The 17,551-nt window shown below is 32.1% G+C and overlaps 1 protein-coding gene across 1 annotated transcript in view; it reads right to left on the reverse strand.

The window, feature by feature from the left end:
• The window catches only part of LOC131848112 (uncharacterized), a 129,916-nt gene extending 124,315 nt beyond the window's left edge, over positions 1-5,601 (reverse strand). The window contains exon 1 of the mRNA XM_059197868.1: positions 5,241-5,601. Coding sequence (XP_059053851.1) covers positions 5,241-5,261 — 21 coding nt within the window. The 5' untranslated portion in view covers positions 5,262-5,601. The remainder of the gene's footprint in view (positions 1-5,240) is intronic.
• Between the last annotated feature and the right edge of the window lie 11,950 nt (positions 5,602-17,551).

The following is a 17,551-nucleotide window of genomic DNA, read 5'->3' on the forward strand; positions in this document are numbered from 1 at the left end:
TCTCTAGTTCTGCTTTGAAATTTGTACAGTCCCGTAATTACTTGTTCCCGTACTTACGTATACTTACTTGTTTCTAGATATTGTTTCACTTATTAAAAAAAAAACTTCAAATTAAAAAGAGACTTTTGTGCATTGGACTGCATTGTCAAAGATACTGCTAAAAAGAAGGTCCACAATTGGTCTCGCATTTTTTATTTGTGTATATGTGTTGTCGTGGATTGAGTTTAAAACCCATAAATAATATAATTGATACTTTTTATTTATTAAAGAAATTATAATTATAAAGTTCCAAATATAAATTGGGTAGAAAGTGATATTATTTAAACTAAAAAGATAAAAAACACCTTTTAGAAAGTAGAATAGAAACAGGAACTATACTAACTACTAACATTCAGAACTGAAGAGAAATGAAATAGTAATGTCTAACTTATCGAGACAAATCATACAGGAACGAAATGCGTATAACGACAATTAAATTTGTCTATTTGTGATATATAACTTTTAGGTAATATAACTACAATTCACCTGTATGAAATATTAAAAATTAGTAGTACATATTTGTCAATACTTAATGTTTAAAATAGGTAAACCACAAACAAATAGTAAATAATTTTGATAAGTTAAGATAAGATAATGATATCATAAAAACCTAGTTTTCTTTTCTATCAATTTAAAATAACTATTGTCTTCGCATAGTTGTAAGTCAATATGGCATATTACATTAATATGTAACATGTGCGTAATAAATAACAGAAAGTATCATCCTCCCAATGAAACTGTTTGAAAAATATATATATAATATTATAAAAGAAGCTATGTAAAAAGATATACCGACATTACAAATACATGGAAAATTCTAATGCAATAAATCGTGAGGTGCCAAGATGCAAAGGCACCAATCTAATCTTCCACAAACCTGGAAACAGTATATTTCATAACCAAATAGGCAGCGAGGTGGGTGATAAAAAATTGCCTCGTAATCTTGGCAAGTGTGAGTTGAGAGCCACGGATTTTTAAAATGTATTGTTCTAAATTTATTAAAATCTATCCAAGCAAATTAAAATTGTATTTTATACATTACCTGCTCTGATAGAGACCTATTTATAGTAACATTCCTTGAAAATAGTGTCGATATATTTCTTTAGGATACACATATATGATACGCGAAAAAATATCTCATATATATAAAATAAAGCAGAGAATAAAACTACATTACACTATAACCACTTGATACCTAATAAAATAATATAATACCACAAGCAACGCCATCACGTCAAAATTATAATGAAACCTAGTGATTTTTATTGTATGTTTCCTGTTTATTCCAAGACGAACACTATCCTTCGTTATTCCAAAAATATATAATGTGAATTAGGTACGCACGTCACGGCAGTATATTACTATGAGAATAATAATACCTTGAGAATATATCCAACCCTCGGGCAATAGTAAATGGTCAATTTAACAGCGCATAAAGGGCTTGGTAAGACGGTGTGCCATTGAAGCATGGTATTAATGTAAATTTGTATAGCATTGCAAAAACGCATTGTGGGAAAATGAAATTTAATATTTTAAAAGGTACTCACTATGAAAGCATGTTCATAAAAATGAGTTTTAATAATGAGTAAAATACTGTCATATATAAATTCAGCTAAACATATGAAGACGGAAGTCGAAAAGTCGAAATAAAGAAATGAAAACGCAAACAAATTGAAAACTTCTTTAAAACCTACTGTTTACAACTTCAATATAAAAAAAATAACAACAATAATAGGTATAACGACGACTTCCGTGACTTACTACGACTTGACACAAAAAAACCTCATCGGTATTTGTAGTAATACCAAACTTTGTATTGAATTGTAATACCTACTAACTCTCTTGTAATAATAAATATTTTAAACTATCCTAATCTATTTTAACAGGCGACGGTTAGCGTAAGTTCGAGTTTTTCAGTGCAACAGTGTTGAGAGTTAAAAGTCAATAATGCCTTTAAGTACTCTACCTGGAATCATATTTGTGATTATATATATCTTATTCAATTTACTATCCGTACAATAATGTTGCAATAATACCTAAATATTACTTCTATAGCAATCCATTTAATATATTATCATTTTACATAAACAGACGGATGCGTGTAAAATAATTTAACACAGAAAAATGATATTGTTTGTTGAAACGTATTTGCTATCGATTTGATAAACGGTGGATATGTTTGTATAATAGTTTAAGTACCGTTTATGAATAAATATATATGAAATATAAAGTACTGGATTTAAAATGGATATGTATCTATCTATATATTCTAATATCTAAACATTTATATTCATTTATATTCACATGTTCAATTACTTAAAATTGAATACAATAGTCTCTCAAAGATTGTTTGTCCAAATTATTTTAGATGAAAATAAAGATTAGGACTACTTCAATTAACAGATAGTCATTTGTACTATGCCTAATATTCGTGTGTCGTTGTTTGTCACATTTCTTTATAATACACACTAATGTTCTAAATACAGATATTTTATTAATAATAATTCTTAATAATAAAAAATACAACATATGAACTAAAGTATGTGGCCAGTACGTCAGCAACAACAACAAAATATAAGGCATTTACTATGAGACTACAACATGTGGGTTTTCATCGTGAAGATTTGTACTTAATTTTCATTAATAATCAAGAGATTTAATCTAAGATTCTTCTTTGGGATCCCCAGATTGCTATTAATCATCAAATACGCTTGTACGCAGTCCGAACAGCCTACCGAGACCTCGCTACTGTACAGATAAAAAAACTGGAATAGGTACAAATTCAATATAATTCTCTGTATTCGCAACGATTAACACAGCTGTGATTACAAACAAGATACATATTAAGTAGTAACTAATGGCTCCGACACTCCAAATTATTGGACAAGGCCATGACAATCATGAACGTAACAAAAACTCAATTACGTCAGTACACGTCAAACAGAAGTGTTATGTAAAACCTATTTTCCGTTACAAATATGTAATGTTACTAAATTTAAATTGTTACTTGTAATTAATAAACAAAAATCTGTACGATTGGTATAGGGCGGATCAAATGACGTGGCTGGACACGGTATGGTGCGTCGATAAGAAAGGGAGGAAATACAGATGTTTCAGAGGTAGTTTTTGGACCAGAGAATCTTAGAGGATTTATCTTTATTAGGATAGTATCATTAATAAACTCAGTCATACGAATGAGATTAGAAGTTTTAGAGTTTGGATTTTAAGTTCAAGGCGCTGAATTTTAGACGCGCCAACCTTGCTATTAGACTTAAGATATATATGAGATAAGATTTTGATCATCGCTACAATGTTATCTTTTGATCTATAATTTTATCTTTTCTTGATCACTGTTATGGTAGGAAAGTCTAGACGTTACATCATGATTTCGTCATTGCAACTTCTTTATGAAACGACAACTGATTTAGAGTACTATTACTATGTAATATTATGTTATCTATGCTATTACTAAACAACGTGGACTAAAATATATTTTGAAATTTTCTTATTATTAAAACTATTGTGCTTGGTTCCCTTATTCTTAGTCACATTTTACAACATCACGTTAAAGTTTATAAAATGCTAAGAAGGAATTGTAACACAAATATATTCTTACTGTGTCACCATAAAAATAAGTATTAGCATTGTTGTATTTATATATATATTTTGCTGTCCACTAGTATTATAAGTTTTTTTTTATTTATTTTAAAACATACAAATATCGTAAAGTTGATTATACATTGGACACCGCATTAGGCGAACCTGTATCTGGAGTCCACAAAAGAATTGCCAGATGATTATATGTTTATTGATTATTTGTTTTTAAGTATATTATATTTTATAATAATACACTACAATTCACACACCACCATCTAGTCCCAAAGTTAAACCTACATATAAAGCTCACATACCAAAACAAACGATCGTACTCCTAAATATAAATGTTTGTGCTTTGTGAAAAATCAAACCCAAGATTATCAGTAGTAAAGCGGGGTTCTAAACCGCTAGACTACCGTGGCCATCAAACCTACATTAATCTGTTATGATAAATTTAGTATCCTTTAATCTACTTTACTTGCGGTTTCTACTCTCACCTAAATGGTTTCCAGCAATAAATACAGTACTAATAGTATACCTGAGAGCTGATATCCTGGGAATAGCCTTGTAGTTCATTGTAGTGGCAATGAAACAATTATCTACGTAGCTATTAATATAATTAAGTACCTACTATAAGTGAATGAATGACACGCGACCTACCGTGTGTACAGGAGTTTAGGATGTAGGTACATTTGTACATTTTTTGTTTATTCTCAAACACTTTGACATTACCTAAATTGCCAGCTTTTGCGTTTCTTAAATAGAGTTGTGTCACTACCGGAAACTAATAATTATTACAGATTTTTATAACGTATAAAAATCTGTAATAATTATTAATTTCCGAAATAAGAAATAATGTGCGATTGTTTATTTAAAACAAACGATTTAATAAAGCACAGGTAATAATATAAATATTTATAGAATTATTTGTACAATGCGAGGAATCGAACCCGCGACCATCGGAAGTAATACGATTAGCTAAACCGTTAGACCACCGAAGACGTCAATTAAACGAATATTTTAGAAAGATTTTACATAGGTACTCGTAGGTTTATAAGGCACGTTTCCGAATGCGGCATTAATAATGATATCGAATTAATTGAATTATAATACAATGTGCTTGGTTTGAATACCAACTAACCAAACATGATAACCCACACATATGTGTAGCAATGCCATCGTAGTCTCCACCGTATTCTTGTGGTAACTAGGCTGATTTATATGTCTAAGTATAGATATATACCTACTATACAGACATACATATCTGTGTAGTTACCTGCGACTTCGTTCACATTAACATTTTTTTTTTATTTATTTTAATTGTATAAATATTGTACCTTCACGCCTTTACACTCACAGGGTACCTAGAATCAGTTTTGGACTTACTCCTGGAAATAGGCACATACTCATACAAGATAGATTTTAGACACATAGACTAGACGACATCGTATAGAGTTCGACGTTGTTTTTTTTCTCCTCCTCTAATTTAATTGTTTAGTCCTCCCTCGCCCTTATAATATATTCGGGATCAAAATAGTGATAACACGCCGTAAGTTATTTCAGTTCTCCAAACCTACAATTATAATTTTATTTCATCTACTTACCATTATCATAGACGTGTTCATGATCTTCAACGCCTCGTATGTCCCATCACAACACGCGGGACTCGAACCCCGGACTTCAGGCCGCTTACATCATACGCGCCAAAATAGCTCCCGTCGAAAAAAACTCACGTCAATCAACAAACACAAGGTTAAAACACCAGCTAACGAACACATGAAATTAAAACAATGGTTTAACAGAACGTTCATTAATAAAACATTGTCACAATCCAGTAGCGCGTCACAGTTTGGGAACACACCACGTCGGCCGAAGTGAATGTCACTATCAAAACAAAAATACGGTAAAGTTTGTAAATACGAGAAATGTGAACATAAATGGAACGGACACGAGCAACGCTCACAACCCGCGACTTGTTACTGCACCGGCTTTCAAACGTCAACCCAACCACGAATCGTTTACCTGATAAGCCTCTCGCGCTTCGACGCCGCGCGTAACTATGGGAAGGAAAGAGACAAGAACTCGTCAGGCAACTTGGTCGAAACAACTGCATTTTACTGCACTTGCTCATAGTCGGTGAATGTGATTGTGTGTTACAAAAACTTTGGGCTGCCGATAACAAATTGCTTACTCGTACACTACGGCTACAAAAACTGTAAGAAAAACCTCTATAGCTAAAAACGGAAAAGATTTTATAGAAAATAACAAGAATTTTTGAAAATTCTCAAATAGTTTTTAATAAATATATCATATTTTTTGTAACAATTAAGTACTCATTTAATTGTTACTAAAAATTGGCGCTAGCGGTATACGCTTCCAGAGCGCCAGTGGAGTATAATAAGACGAGCTTTGAGTCGGATTAGTCAGCCTGGTGTGGAGAATTCACCATTCATTAACCAAGAAACAACCTGAGAATGCCATTACTAACAATATCCTCCCTCATAAACTATTGTATGGTCGGTATTATATAATTAAAGTGCACTTTTAATTAACAGCACAAGCTAAAGAAGTGATGATGAGTGAGAAGTAAGTTTTATTTTTCACAAGAGTTATGGAAGCATGTAATTAAGCAGCTAACAAAATTCTGAGAAAATATACAGAGAAACTAAAGAATGTTTTTAGTTATATCATGTAATATTAGTCAATCAAAATTAGATACTTGATGATTTTGTTATTGATGTAATTTAAATATAGCTGGAAAACATGACATCCTATACAGATTCAGAAATGAAGTTTTATTAATTTTTCAACTATTTGGTGTTATTTATATGTAATCATTTTTTGGAAAAAATTGGCGAGAAAAATCTACTGGAAACGCTTCTTATAAATACGTATAAATGAGTTTAAAAAAGGCTGCCTACCTTTTTTCCCCTCGTAACAAATATTTTTTTAACGTTTTGTTCTGTTCTAAGAGTCGTAGAGTGATGTATAGTAAAGTAGTAGTAGTAGTTGAAAGCCGGTGCAGTAATAATAGGCTTTCTTTTTTTCGGACTACTCTACTGTTGTTGGCTGCACCTGGCCTTTACAGTTCAGGGGGCGAGTGTCGATGGTACTCCAAACCCGCGGAAGGACTTATGCAGCGGCTGAAGGTCAACTCCTGCTTGACGGATACGACTTTAGTCTGAGGACACTGTCTCTAGGGGGTTTAATTATACTTAATTTGGGTTTAATCACGAAGCTAGGAGTTGGAACCTCGGCTCTAGCCGTCATATAATTTCGATCTCCGTTTGAATTGGACATAGGATAGATCGGTAGATCGAAGGGGAATAGGCTTCCACAAGAATTGGGCTGTCAAATGTTAATCTTTTCAATTCCGATTGGTAGTTCCGTACATTAGCGTGTTCAAACCAACAAACTCTTCTACTTTTATATTAAATATACATTAGTCACAGGATTCACTTACATAGAAAACGGCTGAAGGTAAGATAAAGAATGTTGACTGATAAATATAAGGCGGGTTAGTTAATATTGACAGACGATAAAGGTTCCATATGTATTCAACCTTGCAATTGTTGCTTTATCATCAATACTGACCAGATAGGTCACCCTTGAACCGATATCCTCAATCCTGAAGGTCATGACGGTCGGTAATATAACCTTCCCTTAGAACATTATGGATAATAATATTTTTTTAATGGATGATAATGAATTCGTGCGCCCGCCTGCGCTAACGATATATATGTATATTACGCTAACGGATATGATATATACGGAATTCATAAAGTTTGAGCATCCGGGCGAAGCCACGTGCATGACACTAGTCTAATTAATATTATAAAATAGCTAAGGGCTGTGTAGCGTCGTGCTACGACAAAAGCAAAGAAAAATATTGTAATAACGGCGAAAATATGACGCAAACGAAGTTGCGCAGGTCAGCTAGTTATTTTATATTAAGTGATGAATTAACATATTTTTAACTATAACCATTCATTGGTGATTCATTATACAATTACCCATAAATTCATTCATCGCGAGGTCGCTCCAGATTTCCACAAATAACATGTTTCGTAGTTCACTGCGTAAACATTTTAAATTTTTCACGGCCGTTCCGTATATTTTCACCTAGCTATTTGTTAACGAAATCTAGAGCAATATTGCACAGGTGTTGTTGGATTTCCGATTCTGTGCGCGTATCCCAGTTTTAAAATCTTAAAGTATATAGAGCAAAGAAATACTGTAGCACTTCTTATTCAAACTTCGATTTAAGTTCTTACATCTGCATGAACTTCACATGTAACTTTTGCCTTAGGTAACCTAAAGTAAGTCTATTTGAAATAAATTTCCACTCAGTTCTTACATGTAATGGAAATTCTATATATGGACGATAAGTGAGCGAATTATGAGTGCGAAAAACTTCATTATCCAATCTTACAATATTTCTCAATCATGTTATCAAAAGAATTGTTTTTAAACGCAAATTTGCAATATTTTAAAGTAACTTGTCAATTTGCTGCCATTTTTTGAATTTCAATTATATTTTCAAAATACTATTACTATTAATGAAAACGTAGAACAATAAAAATAAAATTGTATTAAAAAATATTTAGTATGGAAAAACGTAATAAGTATTAAAAATAATATTTTATAATAAAACTCGACTATGTTTACAATCCAATATTATGTAGATAGAACAGTTTTATAAACTTGTATGTAACCTTTATAATACAAAATAAGTACCCACATAGCACATCCAAAATTCTAAATGCATATTGAATTGAGAAAGTTGTACGTGTTTTCATCGCTTCTGATAAAACTTCTTTCAAAATACATAATAATATTTCTACATCCCACCGTTCACAAGCTGTCGTTCCACCTCAAGAACAAATATGACACCTCAAAACTTGGCCACATAAGGCAACACATGCAGAATGTAATGTAAATACATATTTCTTAGAAACCGCCGAGGAAATTGAATCTGCTATTCCCAAATATCGCTCGTTTAAATTCAGTAGACGATGGGTTAGTTACGACACCTACTGGGTTTTATAAGAACCAAAAATATAAGACCCCTATCACTACTTGCAAATCGATTTTTGACCTGTAAATTATTGTAGTATCGAGAATAGAGCAGGGTCAATTTAGATTGGTGGTAAACCATATATTGAAGATCATTTATCTGGAGGTGTGGGAATAGAAATCATGATAACGCTATGATTGGTTATGCATGTTTGATTTCTTATATCAAAAAATGTTTTTTACGGTACGGGTACAAATATAACGGGAAATCACCGTATTTATTATTTAGTGAATAGAGCCGTTGAAAAAGTGTAGATAAATAAATTAAATAGAATACGTGCTGAGGTAGCATGGTCTTGTTATTTTACATAATTTTGTGACTATTATTCATGCTTTAGTAACAATTTACAGATAAATTCCCAGAATTTATGTTCATTAAATATACGCTTGAATATTAGGTATATCATAATGGTAGGTACCATCTTTAAAGTACCCACCCCACGTCATCTTAAGCGTATTGGAGTTAAAAATTCTCAATTTTTATTGTGCACAAAATTTTGTAAAAGAATTATATTAGTTATAGAAAACCTTACTTTAATAGATAATACCTATCCTATTCAGCAGGCAGTATATTCCTAGGTAGTATGTGCCTTAAAAAATTAATACATAACAAACACCTAATAAGAACTTACTCATAAAAAAGTCTTTCGTAACATAGGTAATAAGAAAATTATACGAGGAATATACTTTATATAGGAATATACTTACATTAGTAATCTCCTAAAATACTCCATAAACGGATAAACAATTTAGGATAATCATTAAAGGTGAGTTTAGAAACTTCAAACATACTTTTGATGGTTTTGATATCATACGCGTTTAGGCACTTTAAATTGTTTGTTTGTGTAAAAATTTATACCGGATCATTGGGCTCTCTAAAATATTTTGACTATTAATAATTAATATTATCTGGTACCTAATTTTATTTATATAACAAATGATTTTATGTTGTAATATAATCTTGATAATTTTATAAAAGTGGACTCGTGTAACTAACGACATGAGAAATCCTAGTTTACTATTTTTTTCGTGGAATCTGTGTTACATACATTAATTAATTATATAATTATAATAACTTATTATTATCTTTTAAATCCAATTCATATGGCTAAACGCATGCTTTTATATCTAAATTGTTCCCGTCGTGCAGTGTTTTGAGCAAATAAGGAAATTATTTATTCTCACAATTCTTTTTTGTATGATGGTAAACAGTAACCGTCGCCTATGTACATGAGCAGCACCACTCACGTTTTGCCATTCCGGAGGATTAAGATGTCATGCCTCTTATCCTGTATTTGAACTTTTTTACAAGTAAATAGAATAGAATAGAATAGAATAGAAAATCATTTATTCAAATAAACTTACATTGAAGCACTTTTGAATAATCATTACATATTTTTAATCTACCGCTCATTCGGAAAGCTGTCTCATCACAAGAAAACGAGCAAGAAATTTGCGTGTTGCTCTTTTAAATCATTTTATTATTACTTTATATTTTTAAGTTTAAGTGTGCGAATACAAACCACCAAGTAGTAAAATTATGTCAATTTAATAAAATTATTATAACAATAATATCTTTATTTCCAGGAAATATTATTAAATAAAAGAGCTCATATTACTAATAAATGCAATACTGAAATGCGTTAAACCGATGTTAAACCGTATATTTCTAATAATTAATCGAAGTTATTTATCAGTAGATATTTCTAACACTGCTGCTATAGCCAGCCTCTATTTTAAACGTACACTGTAACCTCTCATTGACGAGGTGGTATTTGAGATTATTAATATTAAATTATAACCATCTCAACTCGTGATTGTGTATTCAAGGAATTTTAATGGAATTACTGCTATTTGAAACCTAAATAGACTCTTATTCTATAACAATACCTTATTAAAATGATTTAATCATTCTATACGTATGGTGACAAAATAACGGAGACACATCGACAAAAAAACATTTTTATAAAAGAAACTTTTAAGTTTATGAGCCAGGACATAAATATAACCAAAAACATATGTTATAAAATTTGATAATGACTTACATTGCCTTTTCAAATTTTGTAATAGCAAAGAAACTATTTAAAAAAATAATAATTTATTTACAATTTAATAATCATATGTGTATATTATATGTATATATCGTATATGTATATACATCAGTTGTCTAGTACACAAGGTCTTAACTTAAAACTAGATAGCGTTATATGAATTGTCTTGAGATATTATTATTATTACAATAATCAGACACAGTCGTACAAATTCGAAATATAATAACACGGTAGTGTAGTAATGTCTGTACTCGCCCCTCATAAAAGTCTAGTACAATATCAGCGTTGGGGGGCGGTTCGACAAAAAAACAAATCGCAAGAATCTGGCAGTTAAATAAGTATAAGTGTGAAGCGTGAATGAGAGCAATCAAACAGACATTCCTATCTAATAAGCGTCAGCAGCATGCCATCTACTCCCCATTCGGCGCTTTGGGCGATCGTAAATATAACCTTAAAAAACTTGAATTTTTAAACATTCTACAACATTGTAAGAGCGCCGTAGCATAGTGGTTTAGTACATTACTTATACCCAATAGACTTTGAGTTTAAATCAGCTGATACCATAAAAACTTTGAATGTCTATTTATATTTCTGAGTGACTCTCGAGTGAAGAAAATATTTACATATATAAAAAACGAGATAAAGGTAGGCTCGCTACCTACCACGTTGAATTGAAATAGTTATGATTTATTTTAAATCAGCCAAATAGGACAGTGACATCCTCGGCCTAGTAGTTTAGCACACCACCATACTTCCGTTAGCCGCGGGTTTGATTCCTCGCACGGCACAAATATTTGTATTCATGAATACAATACTTGTATCGATCTGGTTTTTTTCTATGTATAATATGTATGTATTTACGAAAATAACTAGTACCCATAACACAAGCTTTAGCTAGCTTAACGCTGTGTGAATTGTCCTGAGATTATTATTATTAAAATGTGGGCATGTGAAATGTTGCGTTAACCACATCGTCGACTGTAGACTATGTCTCTGACAATCCCTTCTAGAATAATAGTCGTGACTGTATAATTATTTTTTATTTGTCTATATGTAATGACAGTGTACACTGGTGAGCACTCTATTTTATAAAATACGTAGGTACTTAATTTCTTTTGAAATAAGCCCTTACGTATCAATTGTGTCATCAGCACTTGAAACTACATTCTAACTTAACTTGCCATGAGGTTTGTGCAGATATCATTATTATTTCAGTCATTCATCCATCACTACTGAAGTACTGAATGTCATGAATGGTGTAGAAGATATATTTTTTTTTAAGTTAATTTTTATAGATCATTGGTACATTATAGAGCCAGGTAGAGTCGCGTTCACTAACAAACATTAACATTTCTGTACCTTATCATAATAATACTCTATTAAGACCAATAATGTAACTATAATATAGTACAAATATGTTTAAATATTTGTATATATGTGAAAAGTTAATTTAACTTTTAACATTACAGTTTTTTTTACTTTTAAATAAACAATTGAAGGAGTTTACACAAAGATGTAAGACGATGTAATGATGATTCTAATACACAAATAAATATTTTAATAATATAAGACTATTCATCAAGTCTAACCCGCGATAATCTCACATCTATATATATGACTAAATATAGTCCCTACATATATGCAGCATCACACAGACGATAAATAGGTTCACAGTAGGAAGCTCTTACAATTGATGCTACCTACCCAAAAGCCGATGATCTAGAAGAAACAAATTTGTAAAACGCTCCGGGGGAACAACGAACACCCTTCGCTCTTGCTAAAGTAAAATATATTATGTTACTTAAACCACAGCGGAAAAATGTTAGACTTACAGCGGCCCTAAATGTGGTAGGTACTGCAAATAATTTAGACCAAAAATGTTTAGCAATTCCTGCTTCTCAGCTTGGTTTAGTAATGTTACTTTAGGGTCCTATCTAAATAAGACGAGCCTTTAGTAGTATAGAGCCTTAACTTGCGTTCCCTGAAATCACAATGGAAATTTGTTATTTTTTAAGGGGAAATTACCGTTTTTTTTTAACCTTTACATAGTATAAAATGATGTCGCTTCCGCTGTTTGTTCACTTGAGATCTTTTAAACTATTAATGCAGTGTTTAGCAAAAAATAGAGTGATTCAAGAGGAAAGTTTATATGTATAATACATGCACATCCATGCGAAGTCGGGACGGGTAGCTAACTTAGTTATAAATATAACATTAAAATAAAAGTAAACACAATGTAATCGCTGATAAAAGAAAAACAACTCTACTACTAACTAACAGTATCTCGTGATGTGAATTCGAGTAAAAGTATCAGGGAAGTGATTTTTTTTATGTAATTGGAATGCCAACAAAAAACGGCCCACGTGATGCAATCCGTCGCCTATATAAATCCATTATGGACACCAAGTTTCCAATTTCACTGCGTTATATCAACCTAGAACCAAAACACAGCTTAATAACCAAGGTCCTTGTCAGTTGAAATCCCCTCCGATCGATCCCCCGTCCAATTCATACGGGGATCAAAATTTCGACGGCATGAGCCGAGGTTCGAACCCCTAGCTATACCCTCAGACTAAAGTCGTTTCCGTATGGCGGAAGTTGGCCTTCAGCCGCTCTATAAGTCCTTCTGCAAGTTTAGAGTGCCATCTAAACTCGCCGTCTATAGTCAGGTGAAGCTGTAAAGGCCAGCTGCCGCCACCAGTATTTGAGTAGTCTGAAAAACAGCTGAGGTAAGCAAAATAAATTATAAATATTGTAAAATTTATTTATAAATTATTAGAATTGATTAGTGAATTTTGTATTAATATGATAATATGTTTTTTGGTTTACGTATTATATAGCACCGAAGGAAGTCATCAGTGTTCCGCTGAAATGATTTATTATTAGCTATTAAATAAATATTATTTTCAAATAGCACAAAATATGTGACATATGTGCGTGTAAATATAAATTAATCTAATTCTACATTCAAGTATATAAATAACAATATATTTAAATGTAAGTATATTGAGGCACGGAAATTATTGTTATTATAACATTAACATTGTTTTGGTTTCCATGTATACATATGCAATGAATTTAAAGAATTTGTAGTTTTAGAACTCATTCACTGTTCCGCATACCGGAAGATTCCTTTCATAAATGTTTATTCTTCCCACGTTACAGACGCTTGTATTAGACTCTACATCAAAAATGTTAGTTCTATATTTCTTGTTGGGACTGGTTTGCTCTAATGACTACGATTGATTTGCTCTTATTTAATTACTCTAGCAGTTGATTATAAATTTAATATTTTGACTCTAATAAATTAGTGCTAGTTAGTAGTTTTTATTCAAACATTTTAATTTAAAAATGTAAATTTACAACAATTATTAGAAAGAGGAATACGCAAGTTCCACGATCGATCTTCTTGTGATGTCCCATCACAGCATTCGGAATGAGTGGCAGATTAAAAAAATAAGTTGTTTTTTTTTCGGACTACTCTAATGCTGTTGGTCGCAGCTGGCCTTTACAGCTTCACCGGACGTTAGGGGACGAGTGCAGATGGCACTCCAAACCCGCGGAAGGACTTATGGAGCGGCTGAAGGCCAACTTCTGCCTGACGGATACGACTTTAGTCTGAGGGTACCACTAGGGGTTCGAACCTCGGCTCAGGCCGTCTTAATTTCGATCCCCGTTTGAATTGGACGGGGGATCGATCGGAGTGGCGCCCGGGGGCGCCGGTGTGGAGCGCCCGGGCGCGCTCAGACGACGTTGTCGAGTATGTCCGATATTACTCCTCGGTGCGTAGATGACCGCACTGACTCTAAGCGGGTTAGGGTGGGATTGGGCAGAGTCGAAGTAGCGTCGAGACGCTTCCTTCATAAACTGCTTGATGGAGGGCAGAATTAAGATCGCGGTGGAGATCTGCGCTACGAACGAACCACGGCGGCGTACCGGTGGCTCGACGCAGAAACCTATTCTGTATGAACTGTAGTCGGTTAATTAAATAGTAGGGTATGTGGGCGAATACGGGACTGGCGTATGTCATGATGGGAACAAAAAAAAAGTATGACTATTAAAAAGTGCTTCAATTTAAGTTTATCTATTTTATTCTTTGTAGGTATTTTTAGTAAAATATATCCAGAAGAAACAGGACTAAATAGCTTCAGTATGCAAATACTAGACATTAATCAGACTATAAGCTCTGCTACGTGTATCTCAGGCTACGAGCGGCATGCGGCCGTTCATCGAAACTTTCAGTCGTTACACTAAACTTTATAGATAAAATTCCGCGGTGTAGAACAAAAAATGGCTGCCTCGTTTTTATTCATAGTGTCGGTGTGTGAAAACATTCGATTCGACTTTTAATGAAAAAATAATAATATCTATTTTGTTTCGATTACTACTACGTTGTTTTGCACAAGGGAAAATAACATATGGTTTAATTTATCCAATTCCAATGTTTGGAAGGGAAGTTTTTACTAAAAGAAGTACTTCAATAAAACATATTTTTTTTCCTGTAACAACTTCCCTTTCATTAATCTTTCTAAGAACTTCGATGTTTGGTACTTACACGTGTTTGATGAATATAACTGATAGATAATCTTATTCTGGCTCTATAAGTAGAGATATTGCGTCATAAATAAAGTAGTCACAAATGAGATTATGTAACATTTTTTATTCCTTTGTTACAACCACATTTTATTTACCTGTCACCTCAACTTCAAATTTTTGTTTCAGGCTTAGCTTATTTCACAAAGAACTTTATAAGAATTACATTATTAAATTTTTTTTGTCCTTAGTAATAAAAATACTTTCTTGACAAACCTTCCATAATATCAACATTATCAGACTATAATTCACTAACGGTGTATAGGGGGGCAAGATGTTTTTAGTAATGTGGATAAAGGATCCCATCGTGATAAATTCCTGGTGAATTTATTACGATAGGATAACTGACCTGACCGCACGTTCTTCTTATCGTACTCCACTGATGCCCCGCAATCGTAAACGTAGAGAAGCTTGTACCGTTGAATAAACCATTAATTTTTTTTATATCTATGGTAGAAAATACAGTAAACTTAAATGGAATAGTACCTATATAACTAAAACTGTACACATAAAAAATAATGAATATGTTTCTACTTTTAGCCGCTATTAATATTCTATTAAGCTAGTTTCGTTGCTATCAAGGCTGGAACTTGGTATATTATAAATAAATAGAGAGAATTTAGTTAGTTTGTGTTCACATAGCAGGTAACAATAAACACCTGAATGTTTTTAATAAAAATACATTGTTCTATGAAACGTCAATATATTCATTTTCGACATTTGGTAGGAAGTGAAATCCCATTTATTCTTCCTTAAAGCTGTACCTTTCTTTTTCTCATAGCTTTTTGCTTTCTATAAATCTCTCCATATAGTATGTGAACTATTAAGTTTCTGTCTGTCTATGTAAAAATATATATATATTATTCATTTCATTCTGTAGGTATATAAACACAGTGTAATAAAGTGTATAAATAAAAATAAAAAAAAATTAACCTGGACGAAGTCGGGACACGCCACTATTATGTTATGTGGCGCGAAAACAGATGTGAAAACTATTACAAAGTTGTAGAATCTGATTACACAGCACAAATGTTCTATACTATTGTAGAACCGACGTCACCCCTAGTTCATTCATCCTCAGGGACGTACAAACAAGTGCGGCTTACGCTTAATACAATAATATGCGTGATCCATTTTACCCCAAGGGATCAGGGTTACGATGATGGATGCTCGTGTGAACCTATTCTTATTTTATTTACGTACTTTTTAATTCCGTTCGTAGTATTTATTCTATTTATTTGTCAATTTAATTTGAGCTCTATTAACAATTATATACGATATAGAATCAATTTATACTATCGTAGTATCTGAGCGTGCTTTTATTAAGGGTAGGTACACATTTTAAATGTAGATAACTATATAAGGGTCCGATATATTCGTTTTAATTAAATTCTATTTTCGAATTTGTGAGTAATAGAGGGTACGAGATAATCAATTAATGACCACGGTGATGTGCATTTTTGGTATCAGTTATTGTGATAATATGAAAAAAATGTGATCTTGTATAGACAAGTCTTCAGAAACTGCTTCCTTTATAATACGCATTCAAAATATATTTGTTTATATTTCGATACCATTACTTTTTATGTATACCTAAATATCTTATTATATCTCATACGGTCATATTTACAAATTTTTAATGTTTATTCGAGGCGGCGAAGACTCGACCCCATTAAAAATCATAAATCATGGTTAGATCTTCTCCATGAATTATAAAATAAATATATTAATAATATAATACACATTTAATAGTACTGCACACAGTATATGTGTATGTGATACTAACACGACATATTAAAAACTGCAGCAAATGTAATGTGTCGCCATCTAGTGGGTACGTACGTACGTACCCTTAAAAACATCATGTCTGTTAGTATTCTGCTTCATAAACCTATCAAAAAGTAGTAATCATGCGAATTTACTTAGCAGTATGAACTTACTCTCTGATTGCTCAAAAATCTAACAGATGGCGCTAATCACATTATTTAAAGATATACCTATAAAACAGATAAGATAATATTATATACCTGTGGTAATCAAGTTAATCACAGGTTAGTGTTATTTTTTTTATATTTATGTAAATTTAATATTTTTTTTATTATTTCTTGAAACATATAATTACAGGTTGGTACTTTATCTATGCTCTGTATTTTCGTTTATGATCTCCTGCATAAATATTTAGGGTTCTAAAAATC

Source organism: Achroia grisella, unplaced genomic scaffold (genome assembly GCF_030625045.1).
Source record: "Achroia grisella isolate CSIRO2021 unplaced genomic scaffold, CSIRO_AGI_Agris_v1 utg546, whole genome shotgun sequence".
Taxonomy (NCBI): domain Eukaryota; kingdom Metazoa; phylum Arthropoda; class Insecta; order Lepidoptera; family Pyralidae; genus Achroia; species Achroia grisella.